Here is a 27,033-nt window from a genome sequence, read left to right on the forward strand (position 1 = left end):
TCAATGGAGGAGGCAAAGACCTGAAGCTGAGCAAAGCAGCTGAAGTACACAAAGCATCACCAGGACAGCAGATTGAAAGTCAGCTCCTGAAAACTGCAAAACCAGGTGTGATGCTTGTCTGGCTCCCTCCTCCCGGGACTGTCCCACATCCGTGGATTCAGGCCATTCAGAAAAAGTGTGAAGGGAGGAGAAAAGGGGCATGGGGAATAGTGTTGGGAAGGGGGAGAGATCCCAGACTGCGTTCTGCTCTGGGCTGGAAGAGCAGAGGTGGGTGCAGAGCCAGCGAAGAAGATTGATGGGGATGGCACAGCAGGATCTGCAGTCTGCATCTGAGTGAGTCCTTCCCTGTGCATGGCTCACTCCCTGCTCTGTGTCACTCTTCTTACCTGCACAGTCTGTTCTGTGCAACACAAGGCACAAATGGCCCTTGAGCTCAGGAGATACTGCAGAAACATGAAGCACAAATTGCAGCCACCAGATTGGAAAAAATGGAGCACTTCAGTAGGTAATTTTGTTCGCAGTGAAGCCCCTTGCCACACAAAGCTTTGAGCTGCAGCTGCTTCAGTACTAAGTACAGAAAGGAAAGATGTTCCCGAGCCTACTTTTAGCCTCAGAAAATCTGGGTACTGTTGAAGTGAGGGATGAATCTAGCTCAGTCTGTGTCATGCCATAATTACCAGCTGCAGTGAAATACCCTCAGACGATTTCTCTGAGGCTCCATCTTATTTCTGGATCTTGCTCCAGTTAATTCCCCCTACCAGTTTTCAGCATCTCATTGAGATGCTCAAGGGTTGATCCCTGGCTGACTGGTCTTTCTGCCTTGGTACCCCAGGCCGGTTGCTCTTCATAGCTGCTGCAGATTTATGTCCCCAGTCTTAAGATGGTGGTATTAATGCTCACTTGCAGTCGAGTAGTTTTTTGACAGAGCCTATTCAAGTGTGGGAAGCATTCTGAGGTCTCAGATCATGCAAAAGAAGTGAGAACAGTTATTTCTTCCCTTTTGATTCTTTCCTCTTTGGCCCATTCTATTGCTAAGTGCTGGAAGCAGCACTGGACAGAAAAGAGGATATCTGTTTTGCAGGAGAAAAAAAGGAGGGTACTTAGAAGGAAAGAGAAGGAGCACAGGAGAAAGAAGAGGTACATGTGAGAGGGAAGGCACAGCTTTCAGTGCAGAAAGGCATGGTGTAGTGCGTAGGGTACTCAGACCCTACCCCAAAGAAGGTGAATACTGGGAAGTTTTGTGCCTGGTGGTGTAGAGGGGACACAGATGACCACAAGTAATGTTCACAGGAAGAACTCTAAGGATGCTGAAACATTTCCACAGAAAGTTCCATTTCAGAAAGAAAAAAGAGTTTGTAGAAAAGCTCCCGGCCAACTGTATTTGCAATCTCATTCTCATTTATTTGCTCAAATAATCCCCAGTGCTTGATTTACGTAAGACTTGTATTAACTGTGTATTTATTCAGAGATCTTAAATTGTACCGATGTGCTGAGATAGAATTGCAAGCTGATGCAGTTACAAGGGTATTAACAAGCATATGACAGTACAGTGGATCCCACCTGCCACTGAGGCACCCAAGTCCATCACAGATTTCCACAGAAGACAGTAAGAAGGCTCCTTGTATTGTAAGCATGATATTTTTCATGAAGGAAAATTTCAGTTAGCAGTGAGGTGGGAACAAAGGTGTGCAGCACTGATCAGAGACACTTGAAAAGAATGAAAACTGTTTGCTCAGTGCTGCTCTTGGTGAATGTTTGAGCTCAACCACTAAATGAAGCACATGCTTTGGGTCTCTGCAACAAACACCAGATGAGCGAGAAACCTGGAGCAGCTGACACTGTTGGGTAATGGAAACCTCCCCGAAATGAGAAGGTTCCAGTAACTCCAAGCAGAGGGGCCATTAAAAAAGGTAAAGAAACTGAGATCTCCAGTGCTTCCAGCATCCATTATTTCTGAAGCACTTGATGCTTTCTGTAAATTCAGGGAAAGCTAGCCACAAAGCTGCTGGCAAATAGGATTGAATTATTTTAAATGAAGAGGGGGAAAAAAGAGAAAGGAAGTATGTCTGACCTTGATATGGATGGAGAGTCTCTCTGATCATTTGGATGTTGCCCACTGAAAGGCAACATCTGAGACAAAATGCTCATGAAGAAACTACTGGAAGTTCCAGTATGGAAATGCAATGCAGTAACTCATATATGACAGTAGGAGGAAGACGCCTTGTCCTCAGAGCCTGTGGACAACATCAGCTTCAAAGAGATGAGGCAGGAGAGCTGGCACTGAAAAGTGCCCATCTTCAACATGTCCATCTTCTTTGCCAAGTGGTGCCAGTGTCATAGCAGCTAGAGGATTGCACTACACAAAACTGGAACAAGGGTACTCGCACAGCTATAAATGTTTGCAGCAGCACATGGGACTTGGAGATGTTCAAGGATGGGCAGGGCAAAATGGAAGGTCTTAGTGTGGTTGGGGGTTCGGGAGTTAACATGACTTCTGTGCGTGCTTATGATGGGGAGAGGTGTTATCACCAGAGGGAGCTGTCTGCCCGCACGACATTGTCACCCCAGCCAAAAACGCGGCAGAGACGTGGCAAATGGGCTTCCAAAACACGAGGGCAGGAAGAGAGATGTCCTGAGCGCTCGGCCAGAGGCTGCAGCCTGGTAGCGTGGAGGGCATTGAGTTTGGCAGAGCTTACCTTGCAAGGCAGGCCGTCACCACGGAGCACTGCTGATGGCTGCTTTGCCTTTTGGACCCCGTTGTGTTAACGCTAGCAGTGGATTACTTTTATCTGTGGGCTTTGCTGGGGAGGGCGCTGGTCAGAGTCTCATGTGACAGCGCAGCTGATCACCAAAGGTTCAGACGGTGAACGAAGGCGACGTGTGTCAGAGTGGGCTACGTGCAGCTCTGAGCACAATAGGGCCTCAGTACCCAGCAGAGGGCATGTGCCTGCACACAGGCTCTCCTACCTTTACCTTTGGGACATCATTTCCTAGATAATGAGCGCATCAATGCCTCAGAAGCTGTGAGCAGCAACAAGACAAAGCCACAGGCATTGCCTGTTGTCCTTTGGAAAGGCCACTGTTTCTGTTACAGGGTCCAAATCTACCCTTGATTTTCATTCTTGTTTCAGAGGAGATCCTACTGCGAGAGGTGCTGAGCCCGCTCCTGATCAAGACGAGTGGTCCAGTAGAACCAGGCCACTTCCCTGTGCACAGCTCTGCACACTTACATCTGCATTCACTATGCATCAGTGAAAACAGTCTGTGAATGCTTCTCACCAGGCTTAGTTCCACCTTCCTTTTTTTTCTCTGAATGCCTTGATCCTTAATTTGGTAGAGGTGTTTCACCTTCAATCAGGACTGAGCTGAAAGCTTTGTTTTCTGCCAAGAAGCTTCAGAGGACAGTACTTATTGAAGCAGTTTGCATGAGTGCCCCAGCATGTGAAGTGCCCTGTGGAAGGCTAGCAATGTATTTGTATGCTTCCTGAGCTGGAAAAGAGTCCTTCCAGTGGATGCACTAAGGTAAATAATGGATCATGCTATGTATGCTCAATGATGGGACAGTGCACAGAAGAGCAGGCTAAAGGGAGAGAAACACTTCAGGCTGAAAAGTTATTAGGTATTAAAAACACGTACTGAAGAAAAGTATGCTGCCTTTTCAATGGGTGGGGATAGGAAGTCTGGGCTCCTTGACACGGACCTGTAGGTCTTCTGATACCCCATCTCCCCTCCTGCTCTTTGTGTAGCTGTCAGGGTTGGTCACCAAAGCAACAGTGAGGACACTTTGTCTTGGTTGCTGCCCCAAAACATACAGTAATATTATCTCATATATATATATATATATATATGTATGAATGTGTATACATATATATGTGCATATAGATGTGCACATCTTACGAAGCCAAAAAGAGAACAAAAGCAGAATGCCTCTGGGAGCATGAGGGAAGAGCAGAGTTGCAAGCTGGTTATTAATCCACTTGCAGGACACGGCTTTTGTTGAAGTTTACAATTAAATTTAAATTAAAAAAAAAAAAGAAAAAAAGAAAAAAAAGAAAAGAAAGAAGGCTTTCATCCCGCGCCGGAGCTGCGCCCGCAGCCTCCGCACCCGCCCCGCCGTGACGCCGCGGAGCAGCGAGCCCCCCCGTCAGCAGGCGGCCCCGCGCCGCCCGGCCCGGCCCCCAGCGCGGCGGCGGGCGGCTCCGCGGTGCCGCGGGCGGGGGCGCAGCAGCGCTGCCGCTTGTTGATCGCGGCGCCCGGCGCCCTCCGCGCCTCCCGGGCCCCGCAGGCAGCCCCGCGCCCGGGCTTGCCGCTGCGCTGCGGCTTGCGTTCTTCCATTGCAACATTGCTTTTTTTTTTTTTTTTTTAATTTATTTCCTTCTCTTCCTCTCTTTTTTTTTTTTTTTTTTTTTTTTTTTTTTTGCATGAAGATGGCGGCGCCTCTCGCCAGCAAGGCAGGGTCCGCCGGCACCAACAGCAAGCCTCCCTTCCCGGAGCTGGATTTCCGATCGGGAGCCAGGGTGGAGGAATTGAATAAACTCATCCAGGAATTCACCAAGCACGATCAGAGAGAGTACGACGATCAGCGAGCCCTGGAGATCCACACGGCGAAGGACTTCATCTTCTCCATGCTGGGTAGGGCAGGGACCGCGCGGGGCGGGGGCGATGCCGGCGGGACCTCGGCGCTGGGCTCCGGGCAGTGCGGCACCGCGGAGCGTGTCCCTGCCGCGGGGTTCCGAGGGCCGCAGAGAGCGCCTCGCCTCCCGGACGCCGTTTTTCCCCGCCCGCTCACCTACCCTTTAGCAGCGGTGTATTTATAAGCGGAGAGGAAAGCAGAGCTGGCCCGTGCTGGAGAATCATGATGAGCCCGAGCCTTTATTGTTTTTATCCCAACTGTCAAGGATGTCGGAAACGCAGATTTATTTAACGTGTTTATTTCTTAGAGGGTTATTAGACCGGCCGGTGCTTGTAGAGGAGCATCCTCTCAACTGCGTTTCTTGCTTGGGTTGCAAAACTTGCTGTGAGTGGAGCGAGTTGGATTGTGTCTGGGAGTCCTCATCTGCGTGAAACTTTGCATCACAGGCAGGGATCCTTAAAGTGGAGGGGAAAAGGTGCTGGCCTTTGCAGGAATCACCTGGGCTCTGGCATGACTAAGGCTTATTAAGATCAGCAGTGGGATGACTAACAACTCTGATTCTCTAGGTGTTAATTTCCTGATAAAGACTTACCTTATTTTGACTAAGAAATCACTCATGTGAATGAGAGCCCTTAGGGTACAAAAGGATGCTCTTTTATGTGCAGGTTGGACTCTAAATCGGTCTGCCAGATGTGTCTCAGTATCCCAAACATTTCTGTGTGTAAAATAAGAACGTGATTAATTGGCAGGTGTGGGCAGGGAGTGGTTCTTTGTGGCTCAGAGGTACCCACAGACCCTTGAAGTCTGATGTCTGCAGTGAATAACCTGCATCACTTTTCTCATTTGGAAGCACAGAGCTATCCTATAATAATTGCTATTATCCTGCAATAATAATTATTTTCTGTATCATGGGGGTATCCCATCCCGGAAATGGACCACTTTCTCGGTAGCCATGAGCATACCCATGCTCATTAAGTGAGCATCTACCCATCCAGCTGGTTATCTGGTAAGGTGCTCAGGTAATTGCCTGCTTTGGGATTTGCACAACTTTGTGTATGTACTGCTTTTTCACCAAGGGTTGGACAGGATACAGCAGACTAAATTTAGCTTGAGAACAAGGACAACAAGTTGAAAAGTCAGTAGCATGTATATTTATAGTTGCTGTTATAAATATTTTTCCCTTCCTGCTTTAAAAAAGCTATGTGGTGAAGCACTGGTTGCAACAATGTCCGTAGGATTTTTCATAGTGAAAACCCCATCCTGTAGAGGTCATCCTCTATTATAACCTGATACGTTTTTCAATCAGGGTTTTAAATAACTGGCTGAGGAAGCAGGTCTGGACAAGATGAAGTGAAGGACAGAGAGCAGGAAAACAGCAGTTCTCAGTGTGTGGCTGGTAGGTAGAGAAGGCTTTATGTGGCCCTGCGAAAGCACTGCTCGTCTTTGCAGGGGTCAGAGACCACAGCATGTTTTCCTGTCTCTCTGGCAGGAAAAGGTAATAAAAGAAAGACAGAAAGACAGGTTGTAGTGTACCTTGCATTTCTGCAAGTGCACTCTGAGGTCTTACTATCGTGAAAACAGAAAGCCTTATTCTGTTACAAATAACATAAATGAATGTGGCTGTTCATTAATGTTATTGGGGGGAGATGAACATTTAGTTTTAAGTGTCTAGACTAAAACTGGGTTTAAGCAGTAGCTATATTTCTGTCTAAAGTTACGTCTCACAGTTAGCAATGCAACTTGCTTCTGAAAAAAAGACAAGAGCTTAGAACCAAGCCCAGGACAGAAATGGAAATGGGGTGTCTGACTTGTCTGCTTTAGACACAGAAGCTGTGCTTGTAGATCAGACCCTTTTTAGCCAGAGAGGCTCTAAAATCTAAAATGATTTAACTTATTAATAGATAGCTCTTTCCCCTGTGCCTGATTCCTCCCATACGTACTGCTCTTATCTCATCGGGTGATTATAGGAAAATTAAACGTAGCTTTCCTGATTTAATTACACTGGTGCATAATTTGTGGATGAATGATGGGCAAGAAGACTTTGCACAGATTCTCTGATGTTTGCACTCTGTGTCTTGCCCTCTAGCTCAGATATTTGCTTTCTTTTTATATTAACTATTTTTCTCTGTATGCTGTCTTATGCTGGCTCTTAGTGACAGAACTATGGGAGATCTCAAGAGCTGTGCTATGATTAAATTAGGGAGGGGTGTTGCTTGCCATACCTTCATCCAAAATCTTGTGCCCCACACATCAGAATAGGTCTGTCTGGTGAGGGAATTGAGTATTTTTTGAACGCAGGCAATTCCTGGGCATCCCATACTTAATCACCAAGACCATATGGTCTTTCTGACACCCTCCACTGAAACAACAGGTGTCTTTTGGTGTCTGTGCTGGGTGACTTCCCTTACACATGCTGAGCTGTGCCTGGTAATTACTTGCCTCCTCAGCACAGGTATAACTGACCCTCAAAAGGGAAGGCTGTATTAATCAAGAAAAGGAGTGGAGAAAAGAGAGCCTTGTGTTCTGCGTGACGGGCTGGCTGGGATTGATGGGGAGACTGAGTCTCTGTCTGCCAGTCATGAAAGGAGCTCATCACTTATTCTGACTGTGACTGCTTTTTCTGTGCTTAAGGAGTGATAAAGGAGTATTTTTATCGAATGATGGTGTTGCTACCAATGATATTTGGATTTGTAAAGCATTTGCTGCAATTGTGATGAGTGGTGCATAGTACTGATACTGCAAAACCTTATAAGGGTGCCTGATCTTGAGAGCATTGTTCCTGCAGTACAAGTACTTCTGGAATCTTATTTAATAAAGCTGAACCTTTCTGTTCAGCACCTAAATAAAAAACTGTTGTAAAGCACAGATGTTCCAGGCTTTAAAAAAAAGAGGGGAAAAAAGTGCAACATTATGCTCCTGGGAACAAGAACATTGCATATTAAACAGCCTCTTGATATTTTCAGTGCTATTGCTGCCTCACAGCCGTTCACATTATTAGAGTTATTGACTCTTACGTTTTACTTCTTAATGAGAGGATCTGAGAAGAATAGAGTGAGGGGGTATGGATACATACAGACCACACAGAGCTGTTTCTTCTACTAAGGGCACACAGTGATGTTCAGTTGCCTAGAACAGTTCTCCAGCCCTTTGTGCTGGTGTTTTATTTCCTACCATGAGACGACAACTTCTCTATAGAGTCAGAACAGGGATGTTCAGGGAGCTTCGTGCGCTTCTCTTTCCTCTCAATGCCCTCTGTCCCTCAAACCAGGGAAAAGACAGGTTCAAGCTGGCACAAATTGGCGTTTCTTTTTGAAAGCCTCTGGTGTATCTTTCTGTCATTTCAGTGGTTGCACATTACTTCTGTGGGACCAAAGCTGCCCACCTCAGCACAGCTCTCAGCTGCGGGCTGGCAGCCTGCTGCCACTTGGAGCTGTTGACAGAATAGAGAGTGAGTTCCCATCAGCACCTGATAGAGGAGAGTGGTGAGCCTGCTGAGACTATTTCCTGGCTCCCCACTTTGATGATTCTCCTTTTCAGTGGTGTCTTCTACAAGAGAGGTATTTCATGGTCTCCGTGGTACTGGAGGTCTGTGTATCAGAACAGCATTGATGGTGTGACTGTGTTGCAGCAGTTTTTGGGACATATTTTTTCCCTTTGCCCTCCTGGTATAACTTGATGATGAAACCTATTGTAGACTAGATTTCATGCATTGTTGGAATTGTTACCTGCTTGTCTATGATAAATCAGAGAAATTCTCTGGTTTCTTTTGTGGCACTGAGCTGATGAAATAGCAACAAGATTGAAACGATCTCTCTAGGGTTAAGTCTTTTTTGTGCGCATACCTTTTCTCAAGAGAGGCCAATCGTTATAGGAGCACACTGCACACTGAGGGCTATGTTAATAATGGCTCCCTGCTGGCATTCCCTGTGCTGCTGAATGCATAATGCACAGCTGTTAAAAACAACCATACTGTATTGCAGATTTCATTTCTGGCTTCTGTTCAGTCCCCTCTCCCTGCAGATCACATGTTTCTGTACTTGTATTTGAGGCTGTATTTTCTTCCTTTATTTTTTAAGGGACAGGGTGCTATGCTGGCAATGTGACCCTCACGAGGTATCAATGTCTTCTGTCTGTCTATAACTATCAGAAGTCAACCAATTTCACCTAAGTTGAATTCTTTCTGTTTCTAGTTAAAAATAATCCATAGAATCATAAAGGTTGGAAAAGACTTCTAAGATCATCTAATCCAACCGTCCACCTACCACCAGCACTGCCCACTTAACCAAGTCCCTAAGTACTACATCCCCATGTTCTTGACCACCTCCAGGATCAGTGACTCCCCACCTCCCTGGGCAGCCTGTGCCAGTGCATCACCACTCTTTCTGAGAAGAAATTCTTCCTAATATCCAATCTGAACCTCCCCTGGCACAACTTAGGGCCATTCTGTCTTGTCCTATTGCTGTCACCTGTGAGAAGAAGCCATTCCCCCCTTGCCACAACTTCCTGTTAGAAAGTTGTAGAGAGCAATAAGGTCTCCTCTGAGCCTCCTATTCTCCAGACTGAACAATCTCAGTTGCCCCTCTCTGGGCACACTCCAGAGCCTTAATGTCTTTCTTGTAGTGAGGGGTCTATAGCCACCTCTGTCTCTTTGTTCAAAGGGGTTGCTCCATGTGTGCAGTGAAAATAGCTTGAAAATGTTTCTCTTAATTTGTTTTAAGATGCTGGTACTTCACTTGCTCAACTACTGTTTTGAAACATTAGGCTGTGATGCAAAGTATTTAGTGTAATAGCAAGGAACATGTCCTAAGGGCACAAATTCTCATGGCAGGCTTGTCAGACTGCCCACCGCCTGTTCCTTCAGTCTGTGGAAATATTTGTAAAAGATTTGGGTGAATGCTTGCCAAGCCCAATTATGCAATTATGCTTTAAGGGCAATTTTATAATTATAGTGGAGGATGGTAACCAGGATACGTGAGTTGTTGGGTTTTTGACTTTTCCTTTTTCATTCCACATGACTTTGCATGAATTCTAGTTAGAAACCAGTTGTTCAACTTTCCTGTAGGCAGCTGACTGTAGGTGAAGCTAAATAAAAGCAAGTACAACACTGCTCAGGAAGGCTGGGGGACATGTTTTATTTTAGCTTTGGGGATTTAAATGACAGATGTGTACTTGGAGACCCAGAGCAGCCTATAGAAAGAGTCCAGTGTAGGGGAGACTCAAGATGAATCAATCCTCAGTCCTGCCTGGGCTTCTTGAAGGGAATCTCAACACTATGCAAGTTTTTTTTTTGATAGCTCCCACCTCCAGTCAATGGGACTTCACTTGCCAGGGCTGCTTCAGCACGAACAGTGCCAGGTGACAGTGGAATGTCTGTGTGAAACCCTGTGTTGGCAGCTGCAGGTAGAGGTTTTGGCATGAATCTCTCAGTTCTCTTTGAGACTAAGTGGTATGCCACTAAGTCCATTAGGTATTTCTAAGTGATGGTAGTGTATGAATCTGATCCTTGGGTTGTGTGGGTGCTAACTTGGGAAACAAGAGCTGTAGCTTATTTGCTATATTGAGGCTTAAGAACTAAATACATTTTACAAGATAACATCCCTCCTGAGCTGGGTTTTTCCTTAGCAGTCCAGAGTTGGGATGGATGAAGTTCTTTATTCTTAAATAAACTCATTATTTCTGTTCATTGTTATTTTGATGTAGTAGAAATGCTAAGTCATGACTTGAATCAGTGACTGAGCACCTGGTGGGAAGGTAGGGCCAACCCAGGGAGCTCAGGTGCATGCAATGTACCTTCCCAGACCTCATTTAAGGACTGGCAATGGAGGCAAGGGGATTTCATTGGAGATCTCTGTCTACCTGAGGATCTTACATGCTTTCTGAAGTTAAGCAGCTTCTTTCCCTTGTTTCTGTACCCACTGCTATTGTATCTGAGTAAATTGTCACTCACTGCAGCTCGGGATCTTGCTGCTCTGTTGTCTTGTAATGCTTGGTCTGCTGTCCTCTGAGTAAGGAGTTAAAATTCCCTAGGAGCTCCTGTAGAGTTTCTCAAATTTGCCCATCTTTAGAGTATGAAACAAACAATAGACTAGATGGAGTTGTGAGTAAGGAAGGGGTATCTGCCTGATTTTTCCTTTAGGAAAAGGAGATGACCTATTGTGGAAGCTAATGCAGGAAATAGTGTTGGATGTTGTACTTACTGAATTTCCCTGCTTTAGAAAAGAGAAGTGTACATGCATGGGAGCAAGGGTAAAAAAGCTGAAAAATGACTTAGATAGATATCTCAAGTCTTGTTCTGATCACTGGTAGTGTGATACGAGTTCTTCAAACTGAAGTCAAGCTTTATTGTAACCTGCAGAATACTTCATAGGTTCCCCACCCTTAATATGAATTTTATATCCAGTGGAGTTTTGTAACTTCCAGCACAATCCTGTCTTACCGTATAACTAAGAAAAACACAGGATTTGGCTTCTTTCTTAGCCAGTGAAACTGGAAGGTGGTTTGTAAGGCATTCAGAATAAATGTTTAGCAGCAGATGTTCCAATTGACAGTTGCTGCTATGGATTTTGCCTTCTTTCTATTAAGAGAACTCCACTGTATGGTTTCATTTCCACCACTCTGCTGTATTCCTCTTATTGCAGCTAGAAATTGTCCTGGGCTGAGTGGATTAGTAGTTCAGCCAATCAGACAGGTCCCTGAATTATGTGCTCTTTCATCAGATAAACTTTCTTTAATTCTTTCAGAGCACCATGTCAGTGACTTTCTGGTTATAAGGGAATTACCATCTGCTGTAGCATTCAGTTTAAGATAATTCCCTCGCCCCCCATTATATTTGACTTTTGAAAGATACTTGATGCTAAGTAAGTTGTAACAATCCTGTTAATGCATTATATTTCATGTTGGACAGTATGATTTTACTTAGAAAATGGTTAACACATTTTTGCACAGCACTGGGTGGTTTCGGTTTGTGTAACAAGAAGTGGATTTCACTCTAAGAAAAATGTTCTGGGTGCTAAACATAGAGTCTAGACACCTATGCTTCATTTTAAGCTGTCCTCAAATTCTCACTGCTCTTTGCCAATTTCTGTGTCTAATGATACACAATGGGACCTCAGTAATGCCAGAATTCCCCGTGCTTCAAAAGTGGTGAGAGGTGGTATGGTAGTGAATATGGAGCACTATGGTATTGATCTTCTTTATCTCAGAATGGTTTAACCCTACGACACTCTGAGGCTATAGCTGGAGATGGAAGCCTGTTTTTGAGAGCCAAGCCTCAGAAAGTCTTCAAGTGGTGAAGGCAGATAGTTGCTCTGTTGTGTGTTGCTCTGGTGGTGGCTTTGAGATCAAGTACAGCTCTGCTTCTAGGAGAGGCATTACAGCCTGACCCAGTTAGGCAGTTCTACCAAGTAATCTTATTTTAGACTGAAGGAATCCCAGTGCTCTGAGAAATTAAAGAATTGAGTGTCTATGCTCATGTAACTTGGCAGAGTCTGGCAATGACAAGCAGTAGAAGGCAGCAGTTTGAGATGGAAAGCAAGGAAAAATGCCTGACAGCTGAAGCTAGGAATTCTGCTGAGTAGCAGTAAGAGACTGGGGCAGAATCATCTATTTTGTCCCATGACATGTTCTTTCATGACATCCATGATTTAGATGAAAAGTAAAGGTTTAGGTGTGGAGTGTTGTTGGTCTGCTTAGGTCTTCACTAGTAGAGGTGGAATTTCTTCTGTCTACTGATGGAGTGAGAGTTTGTATGTGATTTGGTCCAGAATTGCTGAGTAGCTAGGGAACACTTTTCAGTAACTGCATCCAGAAATAGGTATATTTGTTCTTGCTTTGTTGCAAAAACTGTTAGGCTGTGAGATTTTGTCTATTCTGTGATGACGTATTTCAACTCTCCTGTTCATGATGTTGTTGGGTGCTGTTTCATACTTCTCTCAAGAAAGGATGTTTTTATTCAGTGGTGCATATATGACCTTGTTTAGAAAATCAAATACTGAATTTCCGAGGAAGGGATTGCATTACACAAGTATTAAAAATACGAAGTCAAAGGCTGTAATCAGCTTCTATGCTTTTCCCTTTAGGCTTCTACATTTTGCATTTTAATGGGTCTCGTGGTGATGCTTTGGCTGATCTGGGACACAATGGAACTCCTCTTAGAAAAGAGTCCTGTGCTAATAGCTGGGCCTGATCCACAGGACAGGTGCTTGGAGATACCTCATGTTTGTTTTGTTCCTCACTAATTAATGTATAACTTAGTGGTAGAACAACAGGAAAGCTGTGCTTGCTGACACTTCATGATATAATGGTTTAATCCTTTGTGACACGTTCCTGCTGAGTGTCAAAGCTGATAACTCTAATCTCTGTCCCTGGCTCGGCGTGACAGGACCCTGTTCTAGAGGACATTCTGCAGGAGCCTGCAGGCCCTTGTAGGTACTTTGTGACTGATTCGTGTAAACTCTTCTTGTACACTGCCACTCTTGAATGTGATTGTACAGCACTGCTGGGTGTACTGAGGAATCTGGAGTTGAGTGCAAACAAGGGAGCCGGCTGATTACATTCAAATGAAATAAGGCTCCTCCTGGGAGGAGAAGGAAATATTCTAAGTACACTTCTTCCTTTGCAATTCTGAAGCCTGAGTGTGGGTGCAGGTCTGTACACAGGGGTAGATGCACAGCTGCTCTGCAGTGGTCAGACCCTGCCACACAACCAGTGGGGTTTGCTTCTCCTCCAGCATAGACAGTGAATGGATGTTTATTTAAACCTTTTGGTTGAATGGTATTCATAAAACAATTTGCAGCTCTGCAAATAGAGGAGGGAATGTTGCTGTAACGAGTCTTCAGCGGCTCTGTTGCCTTCTGTATCTGCAGTTTGCCTTTTGAAAGTTGCACACAGTATGGTGAATGGCAGATCAGGTGTTGATATTGGCCCCTTGGTATTAGGCCCTCTATGCTTAAGTTGCTGAAATCTCTGTATTTCATAGACAGGGCAACTAAGTAAGCAATTACTAACTTGAAGAAGGTAAAAGCAGTGCAACTCTGCAAATGCAGCGTATCTGAACAAGCTGCCCAGTTTGAATTAAAAGCTTTTTCTCTTTTCCTGTGTGTAAGCTGTAATGCACATCTAAGTGCAATATTGAGGAAAAAGGGGTTATTAGAATTTGAATGAGCATCTATCAGATACAGTTTATGTGCTCTCTGTTAAACCTTGACTCTGTACTTCTAGTTTTCCTCAGAATTCTCTGAACTTTATGAATGTATAATGTGTTCTAGTGAGGCAGAAGCATTATACTGAAAATAGCCACTTTGACAGTCTTGTAATACCAAACAAGACTGTCTTTGCAGTTATTTTAATTATCTTGAGAATGGAATGTCGTAAGTGCTACGTAGGCACATAACATACTTTACATCTGAGCTGGAGACGTTAAAGCTACAAGTATATGTCACTCTGAGCACGTACCTTGGAAAAGTATATGTTCCTTTATTTGTTTGTTTTTGTCTCACTTTGTCCCAGACAAACAATTTCAGTGGAAGCATTCTGGTATTCAAGGGCACTGATGACAGTTCTTTGGAGTGCAGTGTTGAGAAGTGATACTGCTGAGGTTTGCAGGTGGAGATCTCGTGCCCTGTTGGCAGATCTGCCCTGGGCTGAGGCCAGCCCTGCTTGGCGGAGATTATAGGAGCCCTATAGAAAGGACTCTTATAGGAGTGAGGAGAGACAAATGAATAAAATCCCCCGACCCCCAACATGATGATAGACCTCCTGTTGTTCTTAATTTGCGTCTGTAAATGGCACTACTTTCCGCTGTTGTGCACCAAAACAATAATAAATAAGAATCATTGGCATTTATATACTACTTCACAATTTTCAGAGTGTTCAACACACATTAACTAATTCAGCTGAGATGCAAATGTTCTCTGAGCAGAGTCACTCATCTTGCTGCCCAGGGGGACCTTTCATTGCAGTTGGGACAAGGCTTTTGTTTTTCAGCCTTAACTGAAGCTGATGACAGGAATGTTCAGTACAGACACTGGATCTTTCTTCCTGAAGATTCTAAGCATTTGCAAATGCCTCTGTTTGCACAAAAATTTGACTATTCTCAAGTCATGTGATACTATTAAGAAAATCATGCGGGAGACTTGTAAGTACCGTGCAAATATGCAGACTTATGTTTAATGGATAGTAGTTGCAGAAGCTATTGAGTTAGCAAAGGTTTTGATATATCAGGTGCATCTCTCTATGCTTGTGTAAGGCCTTGGGTAACACCGTCTCCAGTGGCTCTCTGTGCTCATGGCCTCAGCAGCTCAGGAGAATAAACATCCATCAGTTCTGACAGTGCTGCGTGATCAGAGCATGTGCCAAAGCAAGTTTAGGATGCTCTCTGAGTGAGCATTGGTCCATGTTTTTCTACATCCAGTAACTGCTAGAAGGGGGGGATAAAGCCCAGCAGATGGCTTCTTGCCAGGTAAGGTGTTACGGGAGACATTGGAGACTTTATGTCCATCATTCGCCATCCTGAATCCCTAGCATTGAGTAATGCTTCGTTGGCATCAATCTAGTCTCTCTGGCCTTTGGCTTCCTTTCTGCCTTGACATTTTGTCCTTGTATCTAGTGCTGGTGATGGGGAGTTCAATACATCTGTGTTTTTGAACTGTGCGGGATTGGTTCCAATTCTTATTTGAGAGAATGGCATCTCTTTTTAGTGTCCCAGTAAAGGGACAAGGAAATAAGCATCCTTTTTTATTAGGTTAGAGAGTAACCTACTTCTAGAGGTTTACTTTGAAGACAAGTATTTAGTAGTCTTGGTAAAACAAAGCCTGGTTCTTGGTGGTAATAACTCATTCTAATCCTTGAAGCTTAGCCATAAGTAGGTGGCATTTCTGCATTGCCTCTTTGTCTAATCATTTGGATACTTTCTCTTTTACAAGTGATGCCAGGTCTGACCTGAAACTGATTCTGGAAGAACAGCATCAATTATGACTTTCATATAAATGGCCATTAGGGCAGGAACACTATTAGCCTCTTAGTGACCAAATTACTCAGAGAAGTAGCGGTGCATTCTGAAATCAAAACTATCATATTGCTACAGAATTTCCTTCAGCTAGAAGCACATAGGAGAGCAGCACGTTTCTTGCAGGTGATGACTTCTTTCAGTAGCCCTGATATCCTAATTTTCCCTTTGAAGTTAATGTGCAGATTGGTAGGTGGCATCACTCAAAGTGACTGACTGAGCTGTTGTTGTCTGTGGAGATATCTCCAAGACAACCTATTTTCTTGGTCACACAGCACCTTGGCTTCTGCCACAAGGCATTTAAGGGAGTTGGTAAGCTGAAGGAGCAAGATATTTTAACAGCTTATTATTAGCAATATAGCTGCCAAATACAGCTCAGAGTCTGTGGCTGAAAATGTTCCTATTAAACACTGCATATGATAGCTTAAAGGCAAGGATTGTGGGATTTGAGTAGCAAACAGAAGTACCAAATAACAGGAATTAAGTCTCTACCTTTGCAGGTCCTTTTCTCCATTTGTTGTTTGTGTTTTATTGCTGGAAGCATGGGGAATTCAGGGGCCTTCTTTCATTTTTATTGCTTTATGGCTAGGCTTCCCTGATGCATTTTAGCTCTGTTTTTTTCCAGTGCTGGTATGCTGTTTTTTTGTTTTTGTTTTTGTTTTTTTTTTGAAAATATATCCATAAATTAGATGTTTGTTTCAATTTCTTTTCTGCTCTAAAACTCTGAAAGATTTAGTGACTCCTTCCCGTTTTGAAATTAGTATAAATAAGGTGAAAGTGTTCTATTTTGTTTTCTCTTTTTCCCTTCTTCCTGCCTTCGTTTTCCCTCTAAAAGAGCAGTATTACTGGACAGGTGTAGATCACTTCCAAGTATTTTTGTTCTGCATTTCCAATTGCTGGTGGTGTTTTTTCTATGAAATACTTTCATGTGCACTCTGTTTCAAGGGATGAGGTCCAATACAAAATAAGAAAATTTCCACATCTTTTTTCTGCCTCTCTGACGAGGCTTGGCTGTACCACCTAGCTGAACAAATCCTACCTTTGTCTTAGCTTTGGAATAAGAAACAAGAGGGCTTGTTGATTCCTACTGCATTAACACTAACCTTCTGTTTTCCTGGGACCTCCCAGGAGACTGCTGCAGCATGCACCTCCTGCACTTCTGCCCTAGAGACCCTACAGCACTTACTTGGGTTTTAACAATGGGAGGAATGCAAAATTGCTCAGTGCAGTAGTGGGTGGAGAAAGGACACTGAGGGTGCAAGGCTGAGAATAATTGAAGACATTCACAGGAAAAGCCCAGGAGGAACAAGAAGCCCTGACCTCTGTCCCATGGCAAATCTGAACCTGAACTCTCAGCTAATAACCCCTGAGCTACTCAGCAGCCTACTCTGGGCATGCCTGCATGCGTGAGGGAATTCTAGGAATGCAGACTTCAGCATGGTGTGGAGATGCTGCTGCTGCCCTCTGTTCAACCAAGAGCTTTAGAAACTGCAGTAGGGTTGGTTTTTCCACAGAAAAGCCCCATTGTGCTTGTTTGTAGCATTCTTTAATTAAAGATTTATTTTCCCTGGATAAGATTCCATTAGAACAGCAGGAGCCTCCATCAAAAAGCTGCAGAGAGGCTTCTTCCCTTCGCTGGCATAGCACAGCTTCACCTCACTGCCTTCATCACAACCCCTCCCAGCCCCTTTATTTTTAAGCTTTACGGACTGGGATATTGAAGAAGCCGTTGTTAGCAGTGTATTGCCTCCAAATTACAGTGGCAGTGATCTAAGGATGTGAGAGGAGAAACTATGCAGGGGAAAGACGGAGCCACTATCACCTGCAGCCTGTTTAGTGTCACACCTGATAACTAGGCAGTGATTCAAGCTACCTGAGATGCTAAGTCCAGTGTAAGAAGTAGACTTGACCCAGGTGAGTCCCCTTTGTGATTTTGAAGGAAAATTCTGCTTGGCACCAAGGAGAATAGTGCTCTACTTTCACACTGCAGTTCAGGATTGGTCTGCCTTATTCCTCATTTCTTGACTGTACCTAACTTAACACACGAATATTGGTTGCTTGATTATCTCCTTTCCTGACCCAGTGTCTTCTCATCAAGGTGCTGGAGAAGGTCGTGGGTAGAGACAATCCATGGCATGTGTTCTCTGCAAAATACACTTAAAATTGTTCTTGGTTGCCTTGCAGCAAAGCTATTTCTGTCCTGCTGATGGCCTGGCTTGGAAGCTGAAAACGTCTGGGTAGGATTTATTATGCTCTGACCATTAAATTTTAAACTGCTTTTAATGGTAGATGTTAAATCACTGCTGTCCCAGTTCCAAGTTCAGTGCAAAATTCCTGAGTTCTTAGCAAGGCGTTTCCCCTGCCAGCAGTCTGTGACAAGCCTTGGTTTCTGAGGACAAGAAGTCGCAGGGCTGTTCACAGAACCAGGCAGCAGTAAGTTGGTGGAGGACCTGTGTGTGATCAGCTGGGTGGCTGGGCCAACATCCAGGCTCTGGAGAACAGAGCCTTGCAGACCTGGTACTGCTGTAGTGTGTAAGAGAGGTGTTTGTGTTGGTGCCTGTGTGCAGGCACTCAGCTGTGACAGTGATTGAACAGCTTTGCTCTTGCCTTTGTCCCTTCCTGATTTAAGCATCTTTGGTGCTGAAATTCAGTGTTACAGCATTGAGCTGTTTAGAGCAAGCTATTTTATTTTTGTTCACGTCTCATAAATACCAAACTGTTCGGTGTTGGCACACATACGTGGCTTTGTCCCTTGCTGCTGGGAGCCTCAGCATGGCTTTCTCTTGAGGCTGAGGAAGTGTGGCTATAATTGTGTGACTCAGTGTGTGTGTGTGATGCAGGCTGCTTCCAGTGTGACATGAGTGGAGTGCTCTTCTAAAAGCACTAAAGTGAAATCTAATGTTTCTCAAACCTCTTAATTTTTTTTTTAAAATCCTTTTCAGCTACTCGCAAAGACAGCTGTGGCAGGTGGACAAGGGTTGACATCCTTGCTCGGGAGAGGAAGGTGTTGTGTTTTGTTGTATGGCTTTGCAGGGGAAGCAGAGAGCCATGCAGAGCTTCTGACTCTCAGTCCTACGAGTTTCACAGTGCTCTGTTGCAGTTGCCTAGCACAGGGCCTTCCTTTTCACCACCAAGCTTATTTAATGTTTTGCTTTCTTTAACCCTAAGCTAGACATCATTGATAGTTGGACTAAATGATCTTTAGTGGTCTTTTCCAACCTCTATGATTCTATACAAAATCATCATATGACATTCTTCTGATGGGAAATGTTTGAGATCAGGACATCAAAGAGGCAGAATTTATTGCATTCTGCAGCAGTTCTCCAGAGACTGTACCCTACCAAAGCAGGATATTCCCAGTCCTCGGTACAGTGCTTAAAACCACTGTTCCTGGCAGTGTTTGTAATGACAGCAGCTGGAAGTAAAGCTCTGGACCAGAGTATCTTGTGCTCAGTAATTTTCCTCTTATGGAAGGAAGATCAGTGCTGTATAACTCAGGTTATTTAACTCTTGCTTATAGTGGACAAGAGGCAGGCAAGTAGAGAATGAGGATTCTAAGACAAGGAGTTAAACACAACCTTTTAGCAGGAATGCTTTCCTAGAGCATATCTACCTGTATCAAGGTAAACGGAGGCTCTTTTTCTCTGCTTCTTTTCACAGCTGTAAAGTTTGAACAGACCTTGTAACAGTGCTGCCGTATGGCTCCTTCCTGTGTTAGAAAGGAAGGTGCTGAGTATGGACATCCCAGTGTGCATGCGTCTGTCTGTCTGGACCTGTCCCATCAATTAAACAGGAGCTGACGTCATATTTGAAGGTCAGCTGTTTTATAACCTAATATTACCATTTTGTTTCCTCTGGGCTTATTCTTTGCCTCCAACCTGCAGCTCGGCACCATCTGGTGCAGGCACACAAGGGAGAAAGATTAGAGGAAAGTAAAGCAGCTTTGTTTGCTTCTCCCATTGCTTCCGATGTACACAGGAGTCGGCAGTCTCTTACAGTATTGAATTTTAAGTGGTGGGAAGGGCTGGATCCTGTTAGCTGTCTAAGGGAGGGTGGAATAGCCTGTACTTGCAGTGATCTCTCAGCATCTCACAGTTCCTGAGGGACTTACTGTGGCTAACAGAGTGCAGTCTCTTGCATTTTATATTTCAATACTTTTATTTTTATGGGCTTTTTTTGCCAACCTCTGTATTTTTCCATGCCTACAAATTGCTGAAAACACTCCTTAAGGATGTACACACCTGGTGCTCACCCTGACTTCAGGCTACTTTGAAGTGCTGTAGCACCTGACCTGCATTTACAGGCTGGCAGAAGCAGCAGACTGGCACAGGCATCTGTCCTGGTGGCATCTGTCTGCACAGACCGAGGAGATGCAGGTCTGCTTCTCCATCCTCTTCTGCTTGCAAATAGCACCAGTAATTTCCATCCCATGGTGGGAGGGGTTGGCTCTTCATGCTGCCTCCCATCCTCTTTTTCTCCGTGTGATGCTGTCTGTCCAAACTCCGTGCTGATTGTTTTCTGTGAAAGACAAATGTATTTTCTTCCTGCTAGTAGAAAGGTAATAATGCTGCTGATCTCCCAGGCCAGCAGCATTACTGGCAAACTAATATCATATTGTTTAGCTTCAATGATGCAAATTTTGCATTGGGATATTTTGAAACAAAATGTCTCAAGCCGTAAATAACTACTATGTGTTTAGCTGTTTGGAAAGGATAGCTAATTGATGTGCTTTGGTTGGATGCAAATATGTATGCCAAGTAATGAAGGCATTTGGCTGACTGTGATTCATGGCATGTACATGGCACTGTATTATAAAGCATATAATGTGCGTGTAGACTTTTTGTCATCTGCCTTTTCTTTGCTGCTGTTTAGCTTTCTTCCAAACCACTGTTTTTTCCGGTCAAGGATACTTTATAACAATTCCTAATTCCTGGAAAGAGGATGATTCAGCTCAGAGGTTTTTGAGGAGGCTCATTTTAATTTCTATATTTTTAAGAATTGGATTCTCCCATTATGTGGAGAATCTTGAACAACAGACATTCAAAAAATTATTTGGAACAAGGAGCAAATTCAGAGTTTTTCAGTCATCTAGGTTGGCAGCTTTAGGTGTGTTCTTGCTTCTTCAGCTGCTCATCAGGATGGTCAGTTAGATGGAGAGCAGGCAGGCTAGGAGTCTCTTCTGTGGGGCACGAAGATTCAATATTAGCACAGACTTGGTTGTACTTGATGATATAGCAAAGAAATGTATTGTTACTATATATATTAGTATTTATTATTATTCAGTTCATAATGTGGTTTTGTAGCCTGAAATGCTTCTAGACGTATCAATTCTGTACTACCAGCAATCTGAGTACATTTCTCATTTCCCATATACAGGACAGCATAGGACAGAATCTCCTGGCGTGGATTGCTGTGAAATCTCACTGCCTACCTGTTCTTTCTTTCTTTTTTCCTGTTTCTAACTCGTCTTCATTAGTATTGAAAGCATGCAGCCAAGGTTGACAAGGACAAAAATTAAGCAATAGCCAGGCTTTACTTAACTCTTCACTGCTTTTCTTTAAGAAAACCTGTGAGTGAGGAAGGCTTTTTGATCTCTTTTTTTTTCTTTGTTTTTCTTTCTGTGACAATGCAACAAGGAATTTAAATCTGCTTTTTGTAGAGCTAAGGGATCTGAAGTTATGCACTGTGCCTGGTGGTACTTAGCACTCAGCAGGGAGCTCAAGTTCTTCCATCTCTTACAGTCTTTTGAGAGGAGAGGAGATGCAGTACACTTTACCACAGGTGATGTACACGCCACATTTCCGAATGTGAGGCTTCAAAGAAAAGACAACAAAATAGCTAGCTTTGCTACCCGAGATTTGTGTCCCAGGAGGATGTTTGGCTGACAAACATCTTTGCAGCTCTGGGTGCTGCAGCCACAGGAGCACCCACGCTGTCAGATGGGGTCTTTGCAGGGGATGAGCCAGCAGTATGGTTTCATCTGATGCACATCCAGCAAAGCCATCTCGGAAGTATTGGGTCAGTGGTAATCAGCACTGCATAGACTAGTGTTTCATGTGGAAACTGAGGCTTTTAGTTTATGGTGCCAGTATCAATAGGAGTTCTTGTTTTGGGATAGAACTCTATTGTACTCAAATCTGTACAAAGATTAACAGGAAACTGTGATCTTTGCTTTGAAGAAAATCCTTAGGCTATAAATTGCTGTTTTGTTTTAAATAATCCACACCGTGTAGTCATTTGTTAGCTTTCACTTTCACTGGATTGTTTTAACCATTGATTGACCTGTTGAGATTGCCTGTTTCTTTTGGTTGTTCCTCTTTGCATCTCTGCACAAACCTCTGCTTTGAGGGTTTGTCCTGTTTGTTCCCAGAAGTTCTCCTGTGGAGGAGCTTGGCAGGGTTTTGTTCACTATCTCTAAGGAATAGTTGTGGTCAGTTAGTGAGTTACAGAGAATAAACTGGATTGATTTTTCCTTTTGCAGCCTAGACAAGCTGATTCCTTCTGTCTGCTGTGTGTTCAGGGCTGCAAGCCAAGCTGCTATCAATTTTACCTTCTCCTCCTGTGAAATTGCTAAAGAAAAGATGCTTTCCAGATCATGTGTGTGGAACAGATGTGGTTTATATTACTAGATGATTCAGCTAGAAGTGATGCCAAAACATATTCCAGAACTCTTAGCTGGCTGTTGGATTGAGAAGAGCAATAACTGGAGTGAAATGCTGGGCTGTGTCTGTATCTGCTGCCATGCCAAGTAGTTCCCTCTGATTTACTGAAGGCCTAAGAGAACAGTGGGATGAAGGGTGCACACAGAAGTCTTTCATTAGGCTTGGTCAGTATGTGGAGATGCATACAATGTCCAAACTACAAATAGCTGTTCATTTTATTGTCAAATACCATCAGCATATGGTCCTCTTGGCCAACTGTATTTCCTTCCACCTTCTGCTGAGATGGAGGAAATTCAGTTTTCTTACGTGGAAGTATGATTAGCTCACCTATTTTTCACAGTCATCCTTGGCAGTGTTCCAGTGAGCCAGTGGAACAAGAGTTTTTGGGGCTTGATTTATATGCAGATGTGAGCCAAAGGTGAGACTGGGCAGCTGTCTGAAAGTCTAGCTGTGTAACTGCACATTGAAGACTTGCTTATGTAGACTGAAAAGTGCAGGGAATGGAAAGAGCCCAGTCAATATCATAACAAGTGGCTCTTTGGACTTTGCTGTTGAAGTTGTAAATTGAGCCATTTCATCTCCAAGTCAGGTTAAACTTTTATACATGGGTGAAGTCCAAGGATCTACTAGTGGTGCTAGTGGGAAATCCAGCCCAAAGAGCAGACACTGGCAGTTTTGTGTCCCGTAAGAAGGAAGTATTAAATTAGTCTGAACAACAGAACCAGATAGGGGCTTTTTTTTTTTACTGCATAGAAGTAGTTTCTAATGAAACTCTCTAGCACCAGAGAATGAGGAGTCTACATCTTTGTGTCTGTGGTTGTTAGAAGTCCCACATATGCAAAAGGATTACGGGATACCAGCAACCAGAGCACAACTCACAGATGCTTCAAAGAGAAGAAATGTGTATGGGTGGTGGTGGATTTTATCTCCCCTTATGAATCAGTTTTGAGCTAAGTCAGAAAAAGCTTGAGCTCTCTCTTCTGCTGAATTTTATGCTGTGCTCTACCCTTACTAAAGGGAACTATAGGAAGAGCTATGGTTTGTTTCTGTGACTGCTGAGTCAGGAGGGGGCAGAGATGAGAAGTGCTGCCTTGTCACTGTGTTCCCATGGGGAAAATTGTTTACACTGTGGCACAAAGGTTCCTCTCTCTGCCTTCCTATTGGAGCTGTCTGCAGCCCTATATCTCTTCCACTGTAGATCAGAGTATCTGCCTGTTTCTTGCTTTTGGACTGTGGACTGTAAACCTGATTTGCCATGCCAGTGAGTGAAGCAGCCCAAAAGTTCTCCCTATGCAGAGCTCCTGGCACATCTGCTGCTAAACTGAGAGAGACCAAAGCATTGCATGCTTGAACTGCTGCAGATTTTCCTTCAGCTCAGAGCACAGAGGCTGGTGCTCTCAAAGCAGGAGGCCTGCTGGCTGGGTTAGGTCAGTAAGGGTAGGCTCTGTCAGCAAAATCCTGTCAAGATGCCTATGGGTCGTGCCAGGAATGCTCTTTCCTACTTTCACCTGTGTCTAAGCAAAAGGCAGCATCAAGTGGCATATTGGCTGGGCTCATATTGTTAAGCTTTCACTGGCAAAATTGTTAATCATGAATCACATCTCTTGTACCTTTTGGTTGTGCAAGCAGAAGAGCTTGCTGTTGTGTTGCTACCACATTTAAGAGCACTTTGTGGTCTCCTGTGTTCTGTTCAGAACTGCATGCATGCTTTGATCTAAGTGCGTCTTGGTGGGTTGAAAATCACCCAGCTAGCACTAATACCAAGTCTGGGTGGATGCAGAGATGAAGAAAAGTGAATTTGTCAAGCTTTTATTTACTTTCACCACAGAGATTTTAAATGCAGGCGTGGGTGCTGTTTGGATAAAGAAGCTGTTGTGTGTGTTCAAAGTGTGAAAGATTCCAATTGTTTGTACAATGAACAACTCGCCCCAGTATCAGAAGTTTGCAGTTCCCTCCCTAGCTCTGTGACCATTGAATAGTGGAAGGATGCAGTAGGCAAAGAGCATAATGTGGAGGAAATACATTCCTCCCTGTCCCACCTCTTCCTGTGAGCAAAAGGAGGGGGAGTACACAATGAAGACATCTGTTCCTTTGAACCCACTCACAGACTTGCTGGGTAATAAAACCTGGGAAGAGAGGGAGAACTTACTGCTGCTGTTCAAGTGGTTGTTAATTGCTGATTGTAGGGTGTGGAGGGGTGAGCTTTTATCATGTTGACCTTCTTTAGGGGATATTGAAAAGCAGCTGGCACTGAACTCTGCCAGGATTTTAATCCAGGAGCTGCAGAATCCCTTTCTCCTTTGAAGGAGGAGGCAAATCTCTGTGGAAGCTGTGCTGTCCCTGTGCCTTAGAGCCATGCCTCTACTGTGCTAACCCAGATGCTGCCCTCTGCTCCCCTGGAGGAATCCTGCAACCGGCTTACAACCATGCTCTGGGATGCAGCAGACTGAATGGGAGTCCTGTAGGAAAAACTATCTTCTCACCTGGACTCCAAGCATGCGTACCTCCTGTCTGAACTTTGCTCTTATGCACAGTGCCTAAAATCTCATGGCCATAAGCACAGGGCTGTGACTTTCCTGCCTCTCCCCCACTCCTTCTGTTTAATCTCACTGTGCCTCTTAGCCACAGCAAGGACTGCTCTAATGGGTTTAAGTAGCCCAGCTTCTGGCAGAATGTGTTGTGCTTTTAAGTTCAGCCTGGGCCTGTTCTTTTAAGTAAGACATGAGGTCACACACATCTGCAGCCCCAGAGACTTCCTGTTGTGTCAGCAGGTGCATACATGAATACTAGGTGTCCCCTCTGTCCTTCTAAGTATCTTATCTGGAACAAAAGCTGTCTGGTAAACAGCATGCCAAAAATGCCAAGGGGGTGATGCACTGATCTCAGACCCTTTCATGAGCTCAGCCACAGAATGCAGAGGCAGATGGTCCCCCAGGAGCTCTCCCAGGCCTCAGAAGTGCCTTATGGCATAAACCACTAGCCGTGGCACCTACTTGCATTGATAAAGTTAATGGGAGACGTTCTTAAATTGCGCATTTGGAATCTCCCATGAATTTTTCTGACCTTTCAGTTTGTGTCCCAAGGTTCGAGGTTGATGAAATAACTGGAGCATAATGGCTTGACTAAAAGCGATGGGATTCCCTAATTTGGAGATGGGCATTCTCTAATAGAGATGGGTGTATTACATTGTAAAGATGAGAAAGGACTACAGCAGGCCGCAAACATCTTCCTAAACTGTTACGGGTGGCAAAATGTAAAGGAAAGAGATGCACCATACTGTAATGGCACAAATAGTGTGGCATATGAGGTTGAGCAAGCTAGCAGAGCTAAGCTGCTGCAGGAGCCTGGAAAAAGACTTTGAGAGCCGAGCACTGTAAGAATAGAGGCAAACAAGGCTGATAAAGCAATGAGCAATAGGACTGGCTGATGCTGGATTAGTTTTATGAACTAATAGGAGCTTGTTCCAGAATTATGCGCTTGAAATATTGAGCAGTAGAGACTGCTGAGTAGTCACTTTCCCTGGTAGGCACAGTTGTCCCACATCCCAGAGACCCTGTGAGTGCAGGATGGAGAAAAGAGTGCTTGAAGGAACCTTGCATTTCTCCACCTTGTTTTTTATCCCCTTTCTCTCTCATGGCATGGAGCATCTTAAAGAGCTTATGGAGACAAACTGATCCTTAGCAAGAGGAATGGAAGAGAAAACTCAGCACACTGCTGCATCACTAAGCTCCAGAGAAGGCAGTAAGTGCCTCTGAATGTCAGAAGGGTGTGATGCGTGCCAGAGCTCATCCAAGGATGTAACTGATGGGAGGCAGCTCTCAAAAACTGTGCATATGAAAGTCTGTGGGCGAACTGAGCAACTGAGCCAGAGAACGGTGCTGCAAGGAAGCCTGTGAGGTCATGGATGATGCTGTTCTGCCTTTAAATATGTGGTAGTGCCAGAAGCTGATCTGATTATGCAGGTGGCTACTGTAGCAGTGTGTTTGCTTATTTTCAGTGCTGAGCTATGAGCGGAGACAAGCAGGAAGGAAGGAAATGAAGGTCAAAGTAGGTTTCCTTTTAGGGAATGAGTGAAGGTGATTACAGGGCAGTGGCAGATCCCTCAATAATGGGTTGCAGCACGTTCTGCAGGCTGGTTTGGTTTTAGTATAAATAGGGACAGAAAACAGATCAGGAAAAAAAAAGCCACAAACATTATGCAGAATAGTTGTACAGCATACTATATTCTATCCTAAGGATGGAGGTAGAGACTGTAGGTTTAGTCAGGTGAGTGCATGGGGTCTTCTAAGTTGACAGGGACACCGGGAATACAACCTGTGCTGAGAGTTTGTCTTAGAGCAAGCCAGGCTGCTTCTTTCTTTTTCTCTATCGATCTCTAGTGAGTTCTAAGCCTGTAGCTAAGATTTGTATGCAACACTATTAAGTGTCGTTTCCACTGTGTGCTAGAAACATAGAGGACACTTGAAAGGATGGAGAAACAAAACCTGTGAAGTTTATTCTCCTCTTCTGGAAGTGTTAGCCTTGGGCCTAAAATGTCCTGCACGCATTAGAAATTGCTTCTAATAACCCACAATGCTGTTGGCTTTATGGAAATGAGATTTCTATGCAACAGTAATGTCTCCTCACCCTGCCTTGCAAGACAGAGTTTGGCACAGATGCCCATGGTGCTGCTGGGGTGAACAAACAAAGGATTGCAGCAGCATCCCTCAGTTATGGCTGAGTGTGCTCTCAGG

General features: G+C 44.2%; 1 protein-coding gene across 4 annotated transcripts in view; it reads left to right on the top strand.

Moving 5' to 3' along the window:
- MB21D2 (Mab-21 domain containing 2) overlaps positions 1–27,033 on the top strand; it is an 81,791-nt gene that overhangs the window by 27,221 nt on the left and 27,537 nt on the right. For 2 of the 4 annotated variants that reach the window (XM_085232424.1, XM_085232425.1), the window contains exons 4-5: positions 3,132–3,522; positions 4,428–4,632. In XM_085232424.1, coding sequence (XP_085088550.1) covers positions 3,478–3,522; positions 4,428–4,632 — 250 coding nt within the window. In that variant the 5' untranslated portion in view covers positions 3,132–3,477. Of the gene's footprint in view, positions 1–3,131; positions 3,523–4,167; positions 4,633–27,033 lie in introns of those variants that run through there. The other 2 variants (XM_085232427.1, XM_085232426.1) reach the window with 2 other exon arrangements.

Source organism: Meleagris gallopavo, chromosome 11 (assembly GCF_905368555.1).
Source record: "Meleagris gallopavo chromosome 11, MGAL_WU_HG_1.1, whole genome shotgun sequence".
NCBI lineage: Eukaryota > Metazoa > Chordata > Aves > Galliformes > Phasianidae > Meleagris > Meleagris gallopavo.